The sequence below is a fragment of the Lytechinus variegatus genome, chromosome 7 (assembly GCF_018143015.1).
Source record: "Lytechinus variegatus isolate NC3 chromosome 7, Lvar_3.0, whole genome shotgun sequence".
Lineage (NCBI taxonomy): Eukaryota > Metazoa > Echinodermata > Echinoidea > Temnopleuroida > Toxopneustidae > Lytechinus > Lytechinus variegatus.
In genome coordinates, this window is record NC_054746.1 from 3,356,243 (window position 1) to 3,374,106 (window position 17,864).

General features: G+C 35.4%; 1 protein-coding gene across 1 annotated transcript in view; it reads left to right on the forward strand.

Annotated features, from left to right (window-relative positions):
• Positions 1 to 15,896, forward strand: part of LOC121418230 — a 43,583-nt gene extending 27,687 nt beyond the window's left edge. The window contains 11 exon segments of the mRNA XM_041611976.1: positions 782 to 898; positions 1,395 to 1,482; positions 2,795 to 2,948; positions 6,458 to 6,613; positions 7,376 to 7,464; positions 8,666 to 8,722; positions 9,959 to 10,062; positions 11,343 to 11,443; positions 13,929 to 14,054; positions 15,161 to 15,192; positions 15,195 to 15,896. Of these exon segments, the coding sequence (XP_041467910.1) occupies positions 782 to 898; positions 1,395 to 1,482; positions 2,795 to 2,948; positions 6,458 to 6,613; positions 7,376 to 7,464; positions 8,666 to 8,722; positions 9,959 to 10,062; positions 11,343 to 11,443; positions 13,929 to 14,054; positions 15,161 to 15,192; positions 15,195 to 15,262 (1,092 nt within the window). The 3' untranslated portion in view covers positions 15,263 to 15,896.
• Positions 15,897 to 17,864: the final 1,968 nt, after the last annotated feature.

Genomic DNA, 17,864 nt, shown 5'->3' on the forward strand with positions numbered 1-17,864 from the left:
TTTTAGGAAATATGGACATTATAAGAGCCTTTCATGAGTATGAACCGTGAATTTTGACAGTTCTGTGAGAGATTTCTGCCAGAGTTTAGCCAGGCTTCGTTCGTGCGGCCAGCGGAGAATTCACCATGTGGATTGTGTGGCTGACTACATGTACACTGTATGCATGCTGTATAGTACTCTAGTAACACGTGCGATTCATTCTGTGTGTATTCTGTGTGTGAATTGCAGAATTTAACGGGGGAAATGGTTTGCTGTGAATTTGACCATTTCTGGAAAAGTTATTGGCCCAACAATGGTTTTTATTACTGGTCATGTCGGACCCTTAAATCTTGCTATTTTTGGAAAAATTACTGGCCCGACAATGATATTTTTTACTGGTCATGTCGGACCAGTAAATCTTCCAATTTCTGAAAATCTACTGGCCCAACAGCGATTTTTACCGGTCTGGGACCGTCGGACCGCCGCTAGTGTCGAGCCCTGGTTACAATATGAACATTGCAAGTAAATACAATCAATAGGAAATGTTAGAACTCAAAGTGATCTTGCAATTGATAGCAAATTTGCATTCAATACAGATTCTGAATTAGAATCGATAGCTTGTTGATTTTCTGATTATTCTTGAATATTTTTAGTGGCAAATCTTGGGGCGACTCTAGGAAAGATACTTGTTCAAATTTTTTTTTGAAAATCCAGGGAAATTGGACTGTGATGAGGGGAAAATCCCCCTGATGTATGTCCTACACTGCTATAAATGATAGTAACTTGTATTTCTCTCCACCAGTGTTCTGAGATACTTGAGAAAGGGAAGAATCTAGAGAAGTATTGTAAAGCATCCTCTAAAACCAAGATGAAAGGTTGGAGGCTACAAATGATCAAGAATACCACGACAACCATGCAGGTAAGAATATCATGTGTTGAGATCAACAAAATAAAGTAGGACAAGAAATGTGCATACATTGAATCGCCAACGGTCCAATATCTCCCTAGTCTGAGTAGCTTCTCAGATAATGCAAAAAATATATACCTCCTCCAAGTATGAGTTTCAGTTCACATGATCAAGGTCAAAGGCCATTTAGGGTCATCATATAAATGTTTCTTTTTTATGATAAATTTTGTTTACATATTGTTTGCATGTTAATTACCCTGGTCATATGACTGTCTTGCCTGTAAACAATGTACTTTCTCTACTCCCTGGGGAGCATTCCAGCTAAAATTTCAACTCTATTGATGAGCATACTGCATTGAATGAAGACTGTCAGATCCAGCCTTCTTGGATAAAATGAAATTTCATAGGCTGCTCTGTTTTTGCACAATATTTGGCCCCTAAAATCTATTGTGTTTATTGGCTGGAGCTATGCCTGAATGAAGGCCATTTCGGTGCATTTCTTTGGCAGGATTCAAGCCAGCACTTTGGAAACAAGCTAGCCAAGGTGACAAGTTCAATATCTACAATTGAGGAACTGTTGCAGCAATTACACTCTGGTAAGTCTTATAGTCATAAGAGGTAGGCTATAAAATGATGTTTCAGTTTGCTTTAGGGCACCAGCTTAAACAAAGAAGGGCATTTTCCTGAGCTTTTTATACCTCATTTATCAAATCGGTCCAAAATTGAGATGGTGCCGCCCAAAGTATTTTGTGGGTACCATGGGACCATTCCCCATTGAAGATGTGTATATTGTGTATTTTTGGACATATTTTGTCACCTTTTTTTGGGGGGGGGGGGGGGGCAATAAATCCTCTCGCTGACTTTTTACTTTCAAGACTCCTGCAACTTTTGAGACCAAAATTTGCGACACCTGGGGTGTGCGGTTCTGAAGTTAGGCAACATTAGGTAAATAAATGTCAGTCTCAACATTGCTCAAACATGTGATTTCATGTACACTGTACAAATCCAACACAAATTCTATTGTGTAGCCAAATTGGAAAATTTTTCATCATTGTTTGCTTTTACTGACTAAAAGCAATTGATTTGATGTTATTTATGACTGAAATAGTATCGCTGATGATGTTCATAACAAACAATAAGTAGGAAAAACCTAGAAATACATAATGTATGTCGAAAAGGAATGGCTGTCTGCTGATCTCTCCCAGCTCTGCGTATGACTCCCAGGGGGGGTCTCCAATTGACCTGGGCCCGACTTGAGTATAAATGACTTAAAGAGAAATGCCTGTAGTTACAGTAAATACTGATTTCATGAGAAAATCTGTAAAACAAGGCTTAATTGTCAGTATATCATCGAGGATCTAGATCTGGTACAGTTACATAAACTGAACTTTGTGAAATCTTGAAATCTACGCTGAAAAATGTTCATACTGAAGATCACCAACACAGATAAGCGCACGTGGGACAGGGTATAATTATTGCCTTGAATGTCGTGACGACGCTTGACCCGAATCCTGTGCTTATTTGCTGATTTCTCAGCAATTACACAATTTCTTCCAGAATCCTTTGGCACATAAGTTTTTTTATACAAACAGACACTTTGGTGGTCATTTCATTGGATTCTGTACGAACTCATTTTGATTTCGTTATCACAACTGGAATTTACCTTTAAATACATAAGAAATGTAGAATTTCCCCAGTCAGAAAATTTTGACTGGCAGTGTGGTCATGAGATTTGTCGAGGGCATGGGTCAGAAAATTTTGACCGGCAGTGTGGTCATTAGATTTGTTGAGGGCATGGGTCAACCCCCCCCCCCCCCGCCTGCTAACTTATTGCAGTTATTATATTTATACATTTTTTATTAAATTTATAATGTACTATGATATAGATTTATTGTTATTGTTTTTTAGTTGAGAGTTCATTGGATGATGCAATCAAGAGCATAGAAGAAATGAAATTGCCGTCTGAAGAAGAGAAATCAGAATGGATTGCAAATCAACAACGATTGGAATTAATGGAATCAAATCTCAAAGAACAAGAACAGGCAGTACAAGAGACTGAATGGTTTGTTAATATCTTCATTCGAAATGATTAAAGTAGAAATATATTGAAAATCGTAAAACTGGAGAATCATATATCACAATAAAGGAGAAAATAAGGAGAACACGATGGTGTACATCATTTATCATGGAGACGGATGAAACTCAGTTAATTGATAGTTTAAAGTTCTCTCTCTGAATGCTTCAAACACGCAGAATTACGTCCGCGAAATTGGGGAATTTTTTATGACGTCACTGTCTGTACGAGAGGCGTGATTGGCTCTCCCACGTGAAGCTCCACTTGCATGCAAAACCTGTTGCAAGGGTACATTTTCTCCACATTGTCACTGAATACTTCGATCCCGAAATGATCGAAAGAAAACCCAGAATTTTATCTAGATTTGGATTTTCAAATTGATGATTTTGAGATGAAGAGAATGATGATGATGAAAATTCAACTTGCAACACAATCACAAGTAAAGTCATGTACATACTGATTCGCTACCAATTCATGCTGCTGGAAGTGCTAGCTACACCGCGCGGGCCAAATTGAATTCATGCTGAACATGAATAACCACATCCAGACAGTCTATCATAAGAAGGAAAATGATATAACTGTACTTACAAACAAGTGAATAATCCGAACCTGAAGGCAAATCAACTCAACGAATAGTACCAGACGATATGGCATATGCACTGACGATAAACTTCATGTGGCTGGATAGATTGTCACTCGTTCTGTTAGATGTAACTTTTATCTCATTAATTTGACAAAATTACGAAACTCGGGGAATTATTATTCTATATAAAATATAGTAACATCTCATCATTTTTTGAATTACGATAAAACCTGTTTTTGAAGAAAACGTTGAGGTAAATTAGATGTAAAAGATCATCCCATCATGCGTAGCATTATGTGATCGTAAACAAACCATCACAACAACACATGCCGTATTGTTTGCTCGCCTTGGCTGAGACTGAGAGAATAGATCTATGCACGTGTTGCACAGCTCTCAATCAGCAAGGAAGGAATACGTGCATGTTTGCGATGGTTTGTTTGCAATGACATACAAGCTACGCATGTTGGGGGGGGGGGATTTAAAAGTAATTTTAGTTTATCTCAACTTTTCCTTCAAAAGAGGTTTTATCGTAATACAAAAAATAATAAGAGATGTTACTATATTTTTATATATATAAATAATTCCCCGAGTTTCGTAATTTTGTCAAATTAATGAGTTACAAATTACATCTAACAGAACGAGTGACAATCTATCCCAGCCACATGAAGTTCATCGTCGGTGCATACACTGGCGGCGGAAGCCAATAAATTTAGGGGGTGTCCACCTGAAATTTTGGGATGGACACATGTAAAAAAATAGGACAAGCGACCCAAAAATTTTTGAGAAGCAAAAAAAAAAAAAAAAAAAAAAAAAAAGGTTGATGGGGGACAACACACGTGTCAAGGGGGTCCACGTGAATTTAGGGGGGGACGCAGGAAAAAAAATTGACAAGCAAAAAAAAAAAAAAAAAAAAAAAAAAAAAGGTTATCAAAACAAAATTTAGGGGGGGACCGTCCCCCCCACCTAAAATTTAGGGGGGACACGTCACCCCCGCTTCCGCCGCCTATGGGTGCATATCGTCTGCTGCTATTCGTTGAGTTGATTTGCTTTCAGGTTAATTCGGATTATTCACTTGTATGTAAGTACAGTTATATCATTATTTTCCTTCTTAGATAGACTCTCTGGATGTGGTTATTCATTTCATGGATTTAATTTGGCCCGCGCGGTGTACGTATATAGCTACCACTTGTAGCAGCAGCTGCATGAGTTGGTAGCGAATCGGCATGTACATGACTTTACTTGTGATCGTCAGGCAAGTTGAATTTTCATCATAATCATCGGCATTGTTCCCCATTATTTACCTCCAACTACCTCACTGTGTTGTTCACTTCATCATCATTCTCTTCATCTTTAACATCATCAATTTGAAAATCCAAATCTAGATAAAATTCTGGGTTTTCTTTCATTTCGTGATAGAAGTATTCAGTGACAGTGTGGAGAAAACGTACCCACGCAACAGGTTTTGCATGCAAGTGGAGCTTCACATGGGGAGCCAATCACGCCTCTCGTACAGACAGTGACGTCATCAAATTCCAGTCAATTCAGAGACCGATGCGAGGCATATTTCGGAGGGGCATTTTAGCGTTTTTTAATCGGCGATTTTCACCTTTTTGTATTATTTTCGGTATTTTTGAATGACCCACTGATGATCCCCACATCATTACCTTTCCATTGATATATAATAAGACCACATTCATAATCAATATATTTCTCCTTTAACTTAAAAGCTAACAAGTACTGTAAGAGCTGTTATTTTCGCATATATAACTTTTCGCGAATCGCCGGGGTTCCAAAATTTTTCGCGGGTCGCTGGATTCGCGATCAGAAGACATGTACTCCAAACACGTCCATAGCATTTAAGAGCACTAATAACAGCGCAAAAAGTGCAAAAATATGCTTTTCAAAGTCCTCATGCTGACATGTATTTTGTACATAAATATGTCCACATAAAATAACAGTTAGTGTGAAATTAGTGGTTTAAATTTCACTTTTTGTCTCGCCCACCAGTGAGGACGAGACTTAGGGATCCAAATGTCTTCCGTTGTCAGTCCTTCATATAAATTGTTACACATAACTCCGCAACCGTATATCACTTTTCTACCAAACTTGGATGGTAGATGTACTTAGGGGACCTGCATGTTGTGCTGCAGTCAGAGGTCACAAGGTCAAAGGTCATTTTCAGGTCAACGTTAAAAATTTTCATGCAAGACTCTCTTATGACACGTAGCTCTGCAACCGTAAGTCTTTTTTCAACCAGACTTGTGGATCTAGTTCATGAAACGTGGACATAAGAGCAATCAAGTACATATACTGAACATCCTGTGCGAGTTTCAGGTCACATGACCAAGGGCAAAGGTCATTTAGAGTAAACAAACTTTGGTAATGTTGGGGATATTTGTGAAATTGTCATCATACATGTAATTTCAAAAGTTTATGGATCGAGTTCATGATCGAGTTCATGAAACATATTTAGAGCAGCAATGTGTCCCTGAATACCCTGTGCGCATTTCAGGAACATAGCTAAGATCAAAGGTCATTTAAAGGTCAATGAACTCTTATATGTTATATCCCAGACTGATCGATACATAGAAACTCACACACATTGTTCAGGAGGGAAAGATTTGGTGTGCTTAATAAGAATATTATCTTTTTCATTACTGGACAAATATTTGACAAATCTATTTTCTATTTGATATTAGCTCCTTGTTAAAAGTTTGTGAGTTTTAACATGATTTCTTTTGATGATTTGCATATTCAAAGAGTAAATTATAAACTGCTCATAATGTCTTGAAATCATATTCCATTTTGACTGCTTCATTTTGGAATAAAATTTGGTTTTATGTGTTGATTGTGGAAAGCTCCCACTTTTAACATGATGGAATTAAAATGAAATGATTTTGACTTATGTTTGCAGCAAGAGGAGAAGGTTAGAAGGAGAGATAAAGAGTTTAGAGGAAAGTACGATGAAGCTGGAGGCAGAACAAGAATTATTGAGCAGACCTGGAAAGGTAACCAACCAATCAGAGGCAGATATAGAGAAAATGAAGTCCGAGATCCTCCTCCTCCAAAGGTAATAATATTCATCATTTCATTGTCAATGTTTCAATCAAAATACACCAATATCAAGTAACCTATCACTTGCATATGAGCTTGTTATTTTTCTGAATTTGTTAATGTGACTCAGGCTCAGATCCACTTATTTTAGAAGCAAAACTAACATTTTTGATGTAAAAATTCCATTTAAACTGAGGTTATCCCCCTCTTGAAAGTGAAGACCTTTTTTTTTTTTGCTTGTCAAATTTTTTTTGGGGTACGAAATATCTTTTTATTGTTGTTGAAAATCTTTTTTTGGTACAAAATATATATATATTTTTTTTGCTTCTCAATTTTTTTTCGGGTACGAAATATCCTCCAAAAATTTTGCCCCCTCCCCTTTGGAAAATCCTGGATCCGCCCCTGATGTGACTCATTAGCATATGCAGGATATGTAATGTCATCTCTAAGTTTTTTGGTTTGTTTGGGGAGCATTTCATAAAACAAATAGTGATTTTGCAGACAACTGTTATAAGCTACTGAAATCCTTTGCATCTGATTGGCTAAGAACAAATTAGTCAGTGAAAAGCCACTGGCTCCTTGCTTACATGGAACAATATCCAGCTGCAGTTAGCACTCCCCAAATCAACGAGAGCATAATTTCGTTGTTTTTGTGTATAAAATAGCGATAGAATGCAATGGAACATTTACACGTATTTGTACATGATTGTCGTGGCAGGATCTTATTGTTTTAAGTTGCGTAACAAGCTGCCATCTTTTCCCCATACACCTTCTACAGCCTTCAAGAATGGAGACTGCAAGCTTTCCAAGAAAATAATTACAAGTTTTCATCCCTTGGCAAGTCAGTATTGCTCCACGTAAAGTATGGTGAGTGAAATTAGTTTTTCAATCATTTATTTCACACCGTTACTTAAAATATGGTTTGTGGATGCCCCATTATTTGTTTATTGTATTCCTGGCACTTATTTTTCCTAGATTTATTTTGTCAAAAAGAAATATAGAAAGCAAAGCTTAATTTTTGTGTAGAAGTTGATTTGTCCCAAATTTACAAATAAAGTTTTGTAACCTTGGGATTATTTAAAAATCCCTCCTCGTATTGTTGGTTTTATGAAAACGACATGGTGAGAACATCTGGCATTGCAAAGAAATTTAAAGGGTGACTTGATCAGTCACCCCCTACCTCCCATTTTTTGTCTCGCCTGCATAGCAGAGCAAGACTATAATATGTACCGCTTTTCCGACAGCAGTGGTGTCAACATTGAAATCTTAACCAAAGGTTAAGTTTTTTAAATGTCATAACTAGTATGAAGTATATTGACCTTGTTTGTGAAATCTGGACATAAGGGCAATCAAGTATTACTGAAAATCCTGCCTGTGTTTTAGGTTGCATTACCAAGGTCAAAGATCATAAGGGTCAATGCACTTAGATTATGTTGAGGGAATCAAACAAAATCTGACAAGGTCAATGAACTTTGACCATCATAATTTAAAAGTTTATGGTTATAGTTCATGAAATGTGGACATACGGGTAATCAAGTATCACCGATCATCTTGCACAAGTCTTAGGTCACATGATCAAGGTCAGATGTCAATTGGGGGTCAATGATCATGGTATCTTATTATCATATTAAAAACAAAAAATGTGAATAATTATTCTAATGTCATTTTTAAGGATGATGTTATATTGAACCACGTATTGCAGGCGAGACTGCCAGAGGTACTCCACTTGTTTCTTTTTTAGGGTTCTATATTTTTATGTAATGTTGGCCATTGAGTCTGAATATAGTTCTGCATTCAGATTTCTTCAGCAAGCAATGATTCATGTATTCATGTGTAAATTCTGAATTGAATATGGCGGGGGGGGGGGCAATTCCATAAACTAACTGACATTTTTGTATGTCAGACCCCCATTTTTGTCCATTCATCCTTCGCTTCATGAAGTGCTCAAGCAAAAATTATTGAGAGGTTTTTCAACATTCATGTGAAGAGACAAATCAGGAAGACCCCGGTCAGATGTACACAGTCATATGTAAGTTTATTCATAATTTTTCTTCCATATGTTCAATAGGTGGCAAAGAAACAGGAAACAAGTTGATTGATGTCACATTACATAGTGTGCTTGCACGTAAGTATCTTGAGTGATTCTTTCCAATATAATAACTCATGTGTTTTTTTTAATTCAATATTGTATTGGAAAAAACCCTGAAAGCTTTGTTTATATATAACTTTTCCAGAGGATACAAAGCTGAATTATATTACCCCAGCTGTAGCTTGAGTTGCCTCGTATCCCTACTTAGGCTGGGGTATTTTGGGAGATCATATGGTCGGGGGGGGGGGGGCTCCCAGGCTATAATCTACAAAATTCTGCATTATTTCATTTCATGCATATTGCTATTAATTGATTATGCTAATTTATGCATAATTAGTAGGCAAAATTATACTTTTTCCTCTAACTTCCTAAATAAAGCTCCAAATTTTTGGTGTAGAAGCCGAATTCACAAAGGTGGTTTTGAAAACTCATGGTTTATGCAGATTATCTGTTTAAATTATGCTTATTTTACGCTTTATTTTTTGTTATACACATGCCCAATATGCGCTAAATTAAGCGTAATTTATACAGGAAATCTGCATAAACCATGGAGTCAACTGTGGGTTTTCAAAACCACCTTTGTGGTGTTCTTAGCAAATGTACAGGAAAAATTATGATATCAGATCAATTTCTTATGTACCGGGTATTACATTGTTTTTTCAATTTCTTATGTATTTCTTTGTTTTACATTGTTTTTTTCGATGAACTTTGTCAGGGACTCTTGAGATCTTAAGCAGTATCAAATGAATCCGTTTAGACCAGCAAAATTGAAATTATCATACATTTATGATTTTTGGTTTGAAACCACCATTTGCATTGACTTTGTTCACAAAATCATATTTTTTAGAAATTTTTGATATGACATGCACTTACAAAATGTTGCATAATTACTAACTAGCGTACCGGGGTGTCACTCAAAAGATGCGCAAGACTTGAAAGTAAAAAGTCAGTGTGGTAAAAAAAATTTCATGTGGGGAAAATATTGCACTAATCGTTGAGGGGGCTCCGAGCCACCCCCCCCCCCCCCCGGCTAGATTTAATAGGTTAAATTTTTGTGCATATAGTCATAATGCATTCAATGAATTAATACTGCCATGTAGCAATTTACCTCACTTAGGTTGAGGGCAGCAAGATGTTGGTAAATTTTTTGTTGAAGGAAAACATGCAAATGCTGGTATTCAAGCCCACAGCCTGTCTGTTTGAAAGATGGGAGTTACAACCAAGCTTGGTTCATTGATTTTTGTTGTTTTGCTTTTATTTTTTTAATTCTAGATGATGCCTGTAGCTCAGCTAAACTTGCCCATTCACTATTCTTCAGCAGTGTAAATACAGACCAGTTAAAAACTCTCTATCCAACTTATGATGACCTTCCACAGGTAAATCTTGCTCGTTATTTCCCCTACCTCCTTGTGTCTCTATGTCTGTCTATTACAAGGTTCGCTCTTATGAATGACTTTGCCTTTTTGTTATTTTATTGTGGATATTTCTGACTGGTTACAGAAATATGCTTAAATTATGTACAGTATGTGAACCTCTATGCAATTTTTAGACGCATTTATTTTTTTTAATCACGCACAAAAAGTGTTTCTTTACTTTTTGTCTCACCCACCAGAGGTGAAGGCAAGACCAAATGTGGTCCTTCCGTCGTCCGTCCGTCACAAAACTATAATGACACATAACTCCACAACCATAAGTCGCTTTTCTACCAAACTTGGATGGTAGATGGACTTTGGAGACCTGCATGTTATGCTGCAGTCGGAGGTCCATGGTAAGATCAAAAGTCATTTTCAGGTCAACGTAAAAGTTTACATGCAAAACTCTTATCTAACTCCGCAACCATTAATTACTTTTCAACCAAACTTGGATGGAGGATGGACTTAGGGGACCTGCATGTTATGCTGCAGTCGGAGGTCACATGGTAAGATCAAAAGTCATTTTCAGGTCAACGTTAAAGTTTACATGCAAAACTCTTATCTAACTCCGCAACCATTAATTACTTTCAACCAAACTTGGATGGAGGATGGACTTAGGGGACCTGCATGTTATGCTGCAGTCGGAGGTCACATGGTAAGATCAAAAGTCATTTTCAGGTCAACGTTAAAGTTTACATGCAAAACTCTTATCTAACTCCGCAACCATTAATTACTTTTCAACCAAACTTGGATGGAGGATGGACTTAGGGGACCTGCATGTTATGCTGCAGTCGGAGGTCACATGGTAAGGTCAAAGGTCATTTTCAGGTCAAATGAAAGTCTATGTACAAGGCTCTTATGACAAGTGTTATTCTATCCCAGTCATTTCACAATGAAGTTTCGATACAATTCTGTTGCGTGCCCTCGCAAATCACGATATTTCTGATTATTTTCATATTTGGGCGAGACACAAAATTGCTTTTGCCTTGTTCTTGGATAGTGGTACTGGTGTGTTTTTTCTCTCTCTGGTCTCATAGAACTATGTGAGTAAGGCTTCAACCGAATTTCAAACCTTGCCTACTTATAAGCAAATGGATGCAAATTTTACATTTGAAAAATTTGTGTTGCACCAAATCTGCCATCCACACAATATAAGGAAATTGTAAATGAATTTCAGGATATTCTTTTTTAATGACCATCATAAATGTATGTTAATCTGGTTGCATCAAATGTTTGCTTTCTAGATGATGCAACATATGTCAGAGTTGGTTGGTCAGGTCAGGTTGCTAGAGGCCGAGGTTAGTAGAATAGACTTCTGGCATCCAGTTACTACAACACACAACAGGTATGTCTGCTGCTTTCATTTGTTTTCCCCATTCGTCATAGCTTGCATGTAATGAACAGTCCTGGGTTCTTATTAAAGGACAAGTCCACCCCAATAAAAATTTGATTTGAATAAAAAGAGAAAAATTCAACAAGCATAACACTGAAAAATTTATCAAAATCGGATGTAAAATAAGGAAGTTATGACGTTTTAAAGTTTCGCTTCATTTCACAAACAGTTATATGCACATCTCGGTCAGTATGCAAATGAGGGAACTGATGACATCACTCACTCACTATTTCTTTTGTATTTTATTATATGAAATATTTTGATTTTCTCGTCATTGTCATGTGAAATGAAGTTTCATTCCTCCCTGAACATGTGGAATTCCATTATTTTAACATTTTGTGGTCCAGGCAAGGAGGTCCTAATCGTCAAATTCGTAAAAATTGTATTATTGTATAATTCAAACAATAAAAAACAAAAGAAATAATGAGTGACATTATCGACTCTCTCATTTGGATGTAACTGGCTCGTTCATATAACTATTTTGTTAAAAATAACTTTGAAATGTCATAACTTTCTTATTTTACACCTGATTTTGATGAAATTTTCAGCATTGGTGCTTGTCTGATTTTTCTCTATTGATTCAAATCAACATTTTTCTGAGGTGGACTTGACCTTTAATAACAAGGATCCATTGAGAGATAAATTGTAGGTGCAAGTGTAGAAGTGATGGTAATCTCATTACTTTGTATGTTAAAGGTCAAGTCCACCACAGAAAATTGTTGAATTGAATAAATAGTGAAAAACTTAACAAACGTAGCATTGAAAATTTCATCAAAATCAGATGTGAAATAAGAAAGTCATGACATTCTAAAGTTTGCTTATTTTTCACAAAACAGCTATATGTACAACTCAGTGTTATGCAAATGAGAGAATTGATGATGTTCATTACTCACTAATTGTTTTGTTTTTTATAGGCTTGAATTATACAATATTTCAATTTTCACAGATTTGACATTAAGGAGCAACTTTACTTAACCATAAAATGTTAAAACAATGTAAATACCACATATTTAGGAAAAAATAGAACTTTGTTTCACAGAACAGTGAAGAAAAAATAAGAAAATTTCATATAATAAAATACAAAAGAAATAGAGAGTGGATGACATAATCAGTCCACTCATTTGCATACCGAACAGGATGTACATATAACTGTGTTGTGAAATTAAGCGAAATTTTAAAATGCCATAACTTTCTTATTTTACATCCAATTTTGATGAAATTTTCAGTGTCATGCTTGTTGAATTTTTCTCCTTTCATTCAAATCAGCTTTTATCAGGGGTGGACCTGTCCTTTAAAGTTAAAGGCCACAGAGAGCATAGTTTATCCCCAAAATGTTTTTGTTCTCTGATCTTTTGATATCTAAAGAACTGTTTGAGGATTCAACATAAAACTTGGCTATAATGTGTTCAAAGTGATCTGATTAGATTATTTGTTCAAATGTTGCAGGTCATTGCATGAACATACTCGGTAATACCTCATTCTTGCGATAATTGAACAGTTTAAAACTTGGCTCATGAAAGCATATGTCCGTGAGGGAGGGTGATCTGACATCATTTGAGGTTACAGGGCCAAACTTCACTGGGGTCAGTACTTGAAAATTGTAGAGAAGGTAGGGGTGTAGTGTATTCTTGATCTGGCAATGGCACAGGCATAAATTGTAACTAAGTTCAGTTGAGAATCAATCCAGTTTTATTGTATTGCCTGCATAGCAGAGCTAATAACCCAGCTCTATTTGGGCTAGCATACTTCAACATCTCATTATTGATGATATAGAGACAGAAGAGTGATTTCTATGGTGGAAATACAAGGCAATTATTAAAGGACAAGCCCACCCTAACAAAAAGTTGAATTGAATAAAAAGAGAAAAATCTGACAAGCATAACACTGAAAAATTCATCAAAAATCGGATGTAAAATAAGAATGACATTTTAAAGTTTCGCTTAATTGCACAAAACAGTTATATGCACATCCAGGTCAGTGTGCAAATGATGATACTGATGATATCACTCACTCACTATTTTTTTTGTATTTTATTATATCAAATATGAAATATTCTTCTTTTCTTCTCATTGACATGTGAAACAAAGTTTTATTCCTCCTAAACTTGTGGAATTACCATTGTTTCAACATTTTATGGTTCAGTCAAATACGTCCATATTCTCAAATCTTTAAAAAATGAAATATCTAAAATTCAAACGATAAAAAAACAAAAGAAATAGTGAGGGACATCAGCGACTGTCTCATTTGCATGTCACTGAGTTGTACATAAATAATTAAAACTTTAAAGTGTCATAACCTTGTTATTTTACATCCAATTTTGATGAAATTTTCAGCGTTATGCTTGTTTGATTTTTCTCCATAGTAGGTCCATGTTTAAATCAACATTGTTCTTGGGTGGACTCGACCTTGAACAAAATTTGATTTCTTCTTGCTCTAGATTATCAATTGAGTTTTCAAGTATTGAAAACCACTGTATGTTGTGCATTCATCTGGATCTACTACCAGGCCAGTATCCAGTCACAGCAATACCACACAGCTCTATCATCAAGATAGGTAAAATAAGGTAAGAATTTCACTATCAAATCCATGAACTGATGAACAACATATTTTAATATAGGCTACTGTATGTAGAGGGGGCCTATTATTGAAAGAGTTGCTCTGAAACACAACTACTAGCATTGGCACAATCCATTATATGCATTTCATTGGTAAAAGTCAAGTTCAAATTTAATTCTTTCTGCAGTTGCCCACTGATAGATTTTCATTTATTACATTGCTTTTGTGACAAAACTTTACACATTTCAGCCATGTTGATTAGGCATTTTTTGTGAAGTGTGGGTTTGATGAAAAGAAGGCTTTGTTGCTGATCAAATGTTTAACTTGTAGTTTAGAAAAATCTTTTTGATAGTGATTACAAAGGTTTATGTCCATTTCGTCTACCAGCAAATAATTCTAATTCTCAGATCGTCTATCATGGCTAACCCACTTGGTCTTTTATCAATTTGGGATATGATTTAGTCTAATAGGACAGGGGTCCGTTTAAGATAGAGTTGCGTTTAAACGCAAGTAAAAAAAATCATTCGCAAGTCCCAAATGCGCACTCTTGATTGGTTGAAAATCAAGTTGCGCATGATTTTTAGAGTTGTGATTGATTGCAACTCTTTCTGCAACAGGCCCCTGTTGGTCTAATCAAATTACTGATTTCATTAATAAACAAATCAAATGTTTTCCCCTCTCCAAAGGGATTTTATTAATGTTTCAACACATACTTTTGTATTTTAATATTTCAAGTGATTAATTTTATCAAATGACTAAATTTTCAACTTGACTCATTTTGTGAAATGAGTCATTTATTCTAATTTTTCAAATAAGTATAAGTATTTATTTATTGTCCATAAATGGAAATTCTTCTAGTTTACATGCCTTGCAAAATGATAGACAGACAACAGATTGTACAGATTTAATGTGAACAATGCAACATACATTTGGAACATGACAATAGACATAATATATCTTACATAGTAATTCATTATAGAGTATTTTAATAACATGAAAGGCATTATATGAGTTCACTGAAATGACTAATTCATCACAATAAAACTATTACTTAGTTTCATCACAATGACATGACCAATTTCATCTCTCATATATACTCTCATCATTTTTCAGTGAGAAGGCCATCAGTGACACCATCGATGCAGTTCACCTGGATGGGCGTACATCACAAGAATCACCAAAGGCATTGAACAGCTTCTCAAGCATTCAACATGAGAGATTGTATCTATTTGTTGGTAACGTAAGGCGACCGCACACCTTACGATTGGTCTGCGACCCGATTTCAGAATAGAATGTAGTAGAATTTGATGCTAATATTGAGACTTGGAATATCTTACTGTGTAAAGTTCTAAATCATCATATGAATACCTCTGTTCAAATCGGTGACTATGCTATCATCCTTCTTAGAATAAAAGCAAATTTAATACCTACATGTAGTCATAATGACGTCATAGCAGTAGTACGATTGACTACGAATTGAAACTAATTTGGCCTTTTTATTCCAAAATAAAGGCTTGCAATCTTTCAAAATGGTTATATTCATATTATTTCAATTAATTTTAACCTGAAATAAAGTGATATGTTCCATTCACATTTTCAGAAAATGACCAAAATACGATATATTCTAAAATCGGATTGCGAACAGTCGTAACGTGTGCAGTGGCCTTTAGCTATTGTTATTATTCATATAATTAGAGTGTAAAAAAACGTGTAAATAAGAGGAAATGACCATTGTGAGATTAACGCTGGTTATCGCAGCTTTATGTGTTGTCAAGTGACATTGCACTCTTTTGTTTTTATTTTGCATGTGTTTTGTGGTGTGAGGATACAATCGGTTACTTATGTACTTTATATAGAGCATCCTATGAAGTACCAACATATGGAGATAATTAATGTGAATATTAAAATTATATTACAATGCAAATAGATGTATAGCTTTAGCACAATGAAAGTAAATGGTAATAATGCTTGTAATAATAAAGACATTTGAAATTTCACCATTGGAACGTAAACTTTTACAAGTAATACTTGTAGATGGTAATTCATGTAATTACTGTGTAAATCTATATTGTGGTTTCATATGGATTTTGGTGGATTGGGACTCTGGAAGTCAATGTGTTTAATCATCTACATGTATTCTTTTGCCCTATCCCAATGAATCTGAAAATATTGTATTTCGACTTTTAAATAATAGATTAAAGATATTAGTTTTGCATGCCCAAATTCTGATATTATGCACACCCTAGATACCTGAAGTTCATGCAAATTGATCAATAGACAGCTGGGATTATTTTTTCATACATGATAATTTAAATCAATTTCTTGTACAGTGCTTAATTATAACTATTATGTAAAGTGAATTATTTGTACAGACAATATGGTTCTAATTACTAGAAGTCCCCCTCCCCAGTCAGTGCATTTTGTTAATAGTTGCATTGGTAAATATATCTATCACAGATGGTTCACAGGTCTAAACCTATCACTATTTGTGGATCATGATACTAGTCAGGATTTGTTCTTTACCATTCTCTTTTTTTTTTAACAGGTTTTTTGTCTCACCTGCATAGCAGAGTGAGACTTTAGGCGCCGCTTTTCCGACGGCGGCGGCGTCAACATCAAATCTCAACCGATGGTTAAGTTTTTAAAATGACAGCATAACGTAGAAAGTATATGGACCTAGTTCATGAAACTTGGACATAAGGTTAATCAAGGATTACTAAAGATTCTCCTCGAGTTTCAGGTCACATGACCAAGGACAAAGGTCATTTAGGGTCAATGAACTTAGACCATGTTGGGTCTAAGTTCATCAAAATCTTAACCCAATGTTAAGTTTTTGAAATGTCATCCTAACTTAGAAAATATATGTACCTAGTTCATGAAACTTGGCCATAAGGGTAATCAAGTATTACTGAACATCCTGCGTGAGTTTTAAGTCACATGACCAAGGTCAAAGGTCATTTAAGGTCAATGAACTTTGACCATGTTGGGCATATCACTTGAATTACCATCATAACTTTGAAAGTTTATGGATCTGATTCATAAAACTTGGACATAAGATTAATCAGAACATCTCATGCGAGTTCAGGTCACATGACCAAAGTCAAAGGTCATTTAAGGTCAATGAACTTTGGCAATTTTTGAGGTAATTATTAGATTGCTGTTATAACTTTCAAAGTTTACAGATATAGTTTATAAAATGTGGATATAGGGGGAACCAAGTACCACTGACAAGTCTTAGGTCACACGATCAAGGTCAAATGTCATTTATTGTCAATGAACATAGTATTGTATCATTATATGAATGGTGTTTTTTGTTTTTTTATAGTAGTTTTCAAAGTCAGCACTGCTGCTATATTGAATCACGTGATGCAGGTGAGACTGCTAGAGGCGCTCCACTTGTAATGCATAGGATGTGATTATTTGGATAGATGTGTGTTAATAGAGCTTATATTTTTAACCTCTGATTAAAAGAGTCTAAACTTTGATTTAATTTATTATCAGTTGTTGGAAATCTTTGTACATGTATTTACTTATTTTTGGCCTACATATCTGGATTTTGTATGTCAATTCCTTTAAAATGAAATGAACACAGAGAAAAAGTGAACTCCCTTTTAACAAAACATTTTGATGAAACAAATATTTTAGCAGGAGTGTTCTAAACTTTGTGAATAACTTGTATCTAAAATCTACACAGACAATGAGAGGACAGCATGAGTGAGGAGCACGTTTAGATATCTTTTGCCGAAATAACGGTAAAATATAATTTCTTCCTTAACCATAGAGTGTTCTTATTTAATCATGACTTGGCCATGTTTTA